The sequence below is a fragment of the Glycine max genome, chromosome 1 (assembly GCF_000004515.6).
Source record: "Glycine max cultivar Williams 82 chromosome 1, Glycine_max_v4.0, whole genome shotgun sequence".
In the NCBI taxonomy this organism is placed as follows: Eukaryota; Viridiplantae; Streptophyta; class Magnoliopsida; order Fabales; family Fabaceae; genus Glycine; species Glycine max.
The window spans coordinates 43,359,516-43,364,683 of record NC_016088.4 but is presented as its reverse complement, the minus strand read 5'-3'; the positions used below and the strand labels follow the sequence as shown (position 1 = coordinate 43,364,683).

The 5,168-nt window shown below is 33.0% G+C and overlaps 1 protein-coding gene across 2 annotated transcripts; it reads left to right on the top strand.

Moving 5' to 3' along the window:
- Window positions 1–344: 344 nt before the first annotated feature.
- LOC100797538 (vacuolar cation/proton exchanger 3) lies at window positions 345–4,797 on the top strand. 2 transcript variants are annotated; one of them, XM_006573315.4, is made up of 12 exons: window positions 345–735; window positions 1,767–1,834; window positions 1,974–2,002; window positions 2,420–2,505; window positions 2,729–2,941; window positions 3,041–3,169; window positions 3,528–3,644; window positions 3,784–3,837; window positions 3,922–4,038; window positions 4,163–4,253; window positions 4,367–4,431; window positions 4,537–4,797. In XM_006573315.4, exons 1-11 carry the CDS (start codon window positions 445–447, stop codon window positions 4,429–4,431), a joined length of 1,260 nt encoding a protein of 419 aa, XP_006573378.1. In that variant the 5' UTR covers window positions 345–444; the 3' UTR covers window positions 4,537–4,797. The 2 variants fall into 2 exon arrangements, with proteins under 2 accessions (XP_006573378.1, XP_003516972.1); XM_003516924.5 differs by having other exon boundaries at window positions 347–735; window positions 2,420–2,616.
- The last annotated feature ends 371 nt before the right edge of the window (window positions 4,798–5,168 follow it).

The window sequence follows — 5,168 nt, the reverse complement described above, 5'->3', positions numbered from 1 at the left end:
TATTTTACATATTTAAGAATTAAATTTATATTTTTTATTTTTTAAAAACCAATTTATCATGGCATCAACGAATTTCACTATTTATTAAAAAAAAAAACTATTAATACCCCATGCATGAATGGATATTTTGTTTAGCCATTACATTTTCTTTCTCTCCATTCATAAAATAGCCGTTACAAGCATAATGCCAGGTATTTATTTAATACTACAAAATTAGGAATTTAGCCATTACATTTTCTTTCTTTCCATTCATAAATTTTTATAGTAAAATACGAACTTTCCTGGAAGTTGCACTGCAGGCTGTGCTGTATCGCTGACACCCCTTTTGCTTATCATATTATTTATAATACACCGATTCATACAAATTCTGTGTGCCACATTGTCATATTTTATTATTACCTAAGCTTTTGTCACTTAGAACAAATTTTTGGTCAGTTTTGAAAAATGGGTTCTGGAAACCAGGAGGTATCAATGTTGGTGGAGAATGGTGGTGGTGGGAACAACAACGTGAAGGGATTGCTGAGCAAGGAAATGAGACATGGCAGAACGGCACATAACATGTCATCTTCTTCGTTGCGCAAGAAATCTGACCTAACTCTTCTGTCTAAGGTTCATTCTGACACCCTCAAGAATTTGTTGGTGAATTTGCAAGAGGTTATTCTGGGAACCAAGCTCTCTATTATTTTCCCTGCCATTCCCCTTGCCATTGTTGCTCAAAGCTATGGCTTTGGAAGAGTGAGTTCTAACACTTAATTCTCTGCTCATACTTATTTTATTACCTTGATTTTTGAAGAAACATTTATGTGGTTTGGGAATACTGTATATCCATTATCAAAGCAATTTTCATGAGTTTTACTAACTGTTTTTTTTTTTCTTTTTTGTAAATTGAAATAGTTAATAGAATTTGAGTACAAAAGATTGACCTGAGCACATATATCTAGAGCCTATCATGTGTGTTTTGATTAACTTACAATTCTACTCAAATGAATTCCAAAATCAAGTTGAAGCACAGCAATAAATAGTTGTTTTGACTTTTTAATTTTCTACCACAATTTTTGGGTCAAAATTGATTCGAGAGTATCTAACACACTAACAGTACTTTCTTGTAGTTAGCACAGAAGAAATAAAAGTACTAGAGTGAAAAGTTTACAATTTGAATAAGATATGGAATTGAAGTTTTTTTTTTTTTTTTTGTATGTAAAAGTCAAATGTCGCCTCTTCTTTTTTACTTTTCTTTTGCCACTCAAGTGCATCCAAATTTGCATTTTTTTCTTCTTTTTTTTTCTTTTCAATTTCTTTCTTCTCTTTCTTTTCTCTCTCTCTTATTTTGTTTTTATCTTTGCTATATGCCCTTTTTTTAATAAAATTTGTATATAATATTTTTGGTCAATGATTTTTTTTGTCCATGGGAACCTCGTAAGGATCGAAAATGACGGCTCTCTTAATATATATTAGTTTATTCATTAAAAATTATTTCATACAAATCACTTTTGATAATTAGTCTTGCAATTATATATGGTGAGATCGTTAATGTGTCCATGGGCCGGGATACTTTTTGGATAAAGGAAGAAAAATAATTAAAATTAAGGTATCCGTATCTATATCGTGATAATATTGAAAAATGCATATATGTTTTTTTTTTTTTTTTTTTATAGAAAACTGTAAAATATAGAGTCTGGAATTTTCTATGTCTTGTCCATTGAGGCTGCTAATGTGATATTATGAGATGATATGACATTATGGCCACTCTTAATTATTGCTTACAGCCTTGGATTTTTGCGTTGAGCTTACTTGGGCTTACCCCACTTGCTGAACGAGTCAGTTTCTTGACAGAGTAAGGAAAACATGACATGCTAGATTGTACATTAGTCATTATTAATCATTGTACAATTTTTTTTCTTGACCCTTTAATGTTGGTTTGCTGATTCTTGTTTCATTTGTTCCCTTGGTATTTGGTACTTCGAATTTGGCAGACAGCTCGCTTATTACACTGGTCCCACAGGTGTGTATGAACCCACAACTGTACTTTTGAAGCAAATCTGTTTGAAAGTTCTTTATAGTGTCAGTGTACTTCACTCTCGAGTCAGTTTTCTTTAGTTTGGACTGAAAAAGAGAATATCAACTATTCATCATAATCTCTGGTTTTTGTCTTCACACAAAATGCTTGCTATGGTGTAAAAGTTGGTTATTTATTGATATGAACCAAATGGTATAAATATTTAGATGATATTTCTCATTTTTCTTTATCTATTTTTTTCTTATCATATTACTTCACTAATCGTATTAATTATTTGTCTATCATCTTTTCTTATCTCTCTCTAAAATTAAGAGGTTGAGTGTCAAACAATCTTTTTATAAATTGTAGGAAAACAATTGATTGTCATGTTACTAAAGCCTTATTATGTTTTTTGAAACACAGTGGGAGGACTTTTGAATGCAACATGTGGGAATGCTACAGAGCTCATCATAGCAATTTTTGCTCTTAGCAATAACAAAATTGCAGTGGTAAAGTATTCTTTGCTGGGTTCCATAATTTCTAACCTTCTTCTGGTTCTTGGAACCTCTCTATTCTGTTGTGGCATTGCAAACATTAGAAAGGAGCAAAAATATGATAGAGTAAGCTGCAATTCATTCAAAACTTATACCTATGAATTGCATAGTTTTGGTTCTTTTTTAGTGAAATAATGACTAGTGTTAAGGGGTTGAATGTTTTGCAATTTTCTTGCAGAGACAGGCAGATATAAACTTGCTTATGCTGTTTGTGGCATTGCTAAGCCACTTGCTGCCAGTGCTGTTCCATTACGTTGGTGCCTCAGCAGCTGACACTGTAGAGTCTTCTCTGCAGTTGTCAAGAGTTGCTAGCATTGTTATGGTGACTGCTTATTGTGCTTACCTTGTCTTCCAATTGTGGACTCACCGGCAGCTATTTGAAGCCCAAGATGTATGTTTTCTTTGATTTTGGGATGATGAAACTTATTGTGATTTTGATTTGTGTACATATGTGATTAGTAATTAGTAATTACCGTCTTGGAATTTGCAGGAAGCTGATGAAGAGGGTGGCAATGATTCAGAAGAAGCAGTGATAGGATTCTGGAGTGCATTTGCTTGGCTGGTTGGGATGACAGTGATCATTGCCCTGCTGTCTGAATATGTGGTGCACACAATTGAGGTAATGGACTTTCTTTATATTGAGAAATGAAATTGTTGTTTCCCTCTATTGGGCAACTTATGGAACAATGTTTTTGTCAAACAAACAACTGTAAAGCTCTATTTTGATAATGAAGTTTGAGTTTAATAGTTATACATGGTCAGTGTATATATTTTAATACTGTTAATTAATCAAAAATCATCTTAGGTATGTTCATTCAAAAGTACTTATTATAAAATCAACAAATCTATTATACATGATAATCTTAGATTAACTAATAATATAAAATATATTTACCCTGTTAGTGCATTTTATTTAGATTCAAACTATATTATAATAATAATGCTGATAGTGATGAGAAAAACGTGAATCTGAACAGGATGCATCTGATTCATGGGGATTGTCTGTTAGCTTCCTAAGCATAATCTTACTACCAATAGTTGGCAATGCAGCTGAACATGCAGGAGCAATCATATTTGCTTTCAAGAACAAACTGGTACCAACTTTAACAGTTTTATGAAATTCTGATACTTTTCTAGTTCTCTTTTATGTATCATAAGTTGCTTGAAACTATGATTAAAATCACTTGCATGCGTTCTTGTGTTTTTTCTGAGGTGTTATGTTTTTTACTGCAGGACATCTCATTGGGTGTTTCCTTGGGTTCGGCAACTCAAATTAGCATGTTTGTGGTAAGCATTGACCTTAAGAAAATGGAGCTTCCATGCTTTATTGGATTAATAAATGTTCATCAAGCAAATTTGATAACAATATAGGTTCCCCTATGTGTGATTGTTGCTTGGATTCTGGGAATCAAAATGGACCTCAACTTTAACATCCTAGAGACAGGTTCTCTTGCTGTGGCAATAACAATCACAGCCTTCACATTACAGGTATACTTATATACCATAATTTTCAGTTCAGTTTGTTTTAGTTAACACCACAGTTATGATTTGGTATATATCTTGATCCAATCTTTCAGTGATGTATAATTCTTCTTCTGTGTGTCTGTTTTAGGATGGAACATCTCATTACATGAAAGGCCTTGTTCTCGTACTCTGCTACATTATTATTGGGGCATGCTTTTTTGTACAAAGAACACCCTCCAGTAAGCATAATATGCAACAGTCTTGGTGTTACAATTATATTTACAATCTATATTTATGCTTATGCATCCTGAAAGTATAATTCATATCTAAAGTTTGGTCACTCCTTTTCCAGACCAAACTAATGTTCCTAACATAACGCATAAATCAACAACTGAAGCAGTTTTTAGAGCTCAATAGGTATGTTCATCAGTAGTTCATCTTCTCTAGCTATACACATGCAGACACAATCTTTTGTGTGCACTCAAGAACTGTATGGAATTAAATACTGGCACTTGATTGCAGGCATATTGGCTGATTTTGGTCTCTCTGAGATAAAGGGGTGCAGCATCCAAGCTTAGAACAAGATTCAATGGATTTCTTATTTGTTCATTTTAATCATTGTCATCCCGAGAAAGCTGAAGAAGTTTGCATGCAGTAGCTTGCAATCTATTTGGTTGTCTTTGTATATAGTTCTCTTCAAAGGATTTTGTGTCAAGATTTTCATCACATAATGTAATTTAGATGAGAGTTGTGGCATGATTATTGGTGTCACATGAGCAAGAATTCTTCCTTGTGCTAGCCTTTTTTTTCCAAGTAAAAGGAGAAAATTTGGATCCGGGTTCCATGCAGTCGGAAAAAGCTCACATCAGACGGTTCAAATATCATATCAATAAATTCAACTTGAAAAATAGATTTAAAATATCAATAGTCTAAAAGTTCAAATCCATGACTGCCTGATTATGTGAATGCAAAGAATCCAACTTCTTATTCTTCCATGTGTTTGCGTATTCTTAGTTGACTCGTGAAGGGATTTATATCGGTAAATGCTAAGAATCCAATTATTAGGTGAATGCTGCCCGATTTGACAACATAATATGGAGAATATTAGACAGAATTAAAATTAAATGATGAGACAATTCTAAACATATTCTGCA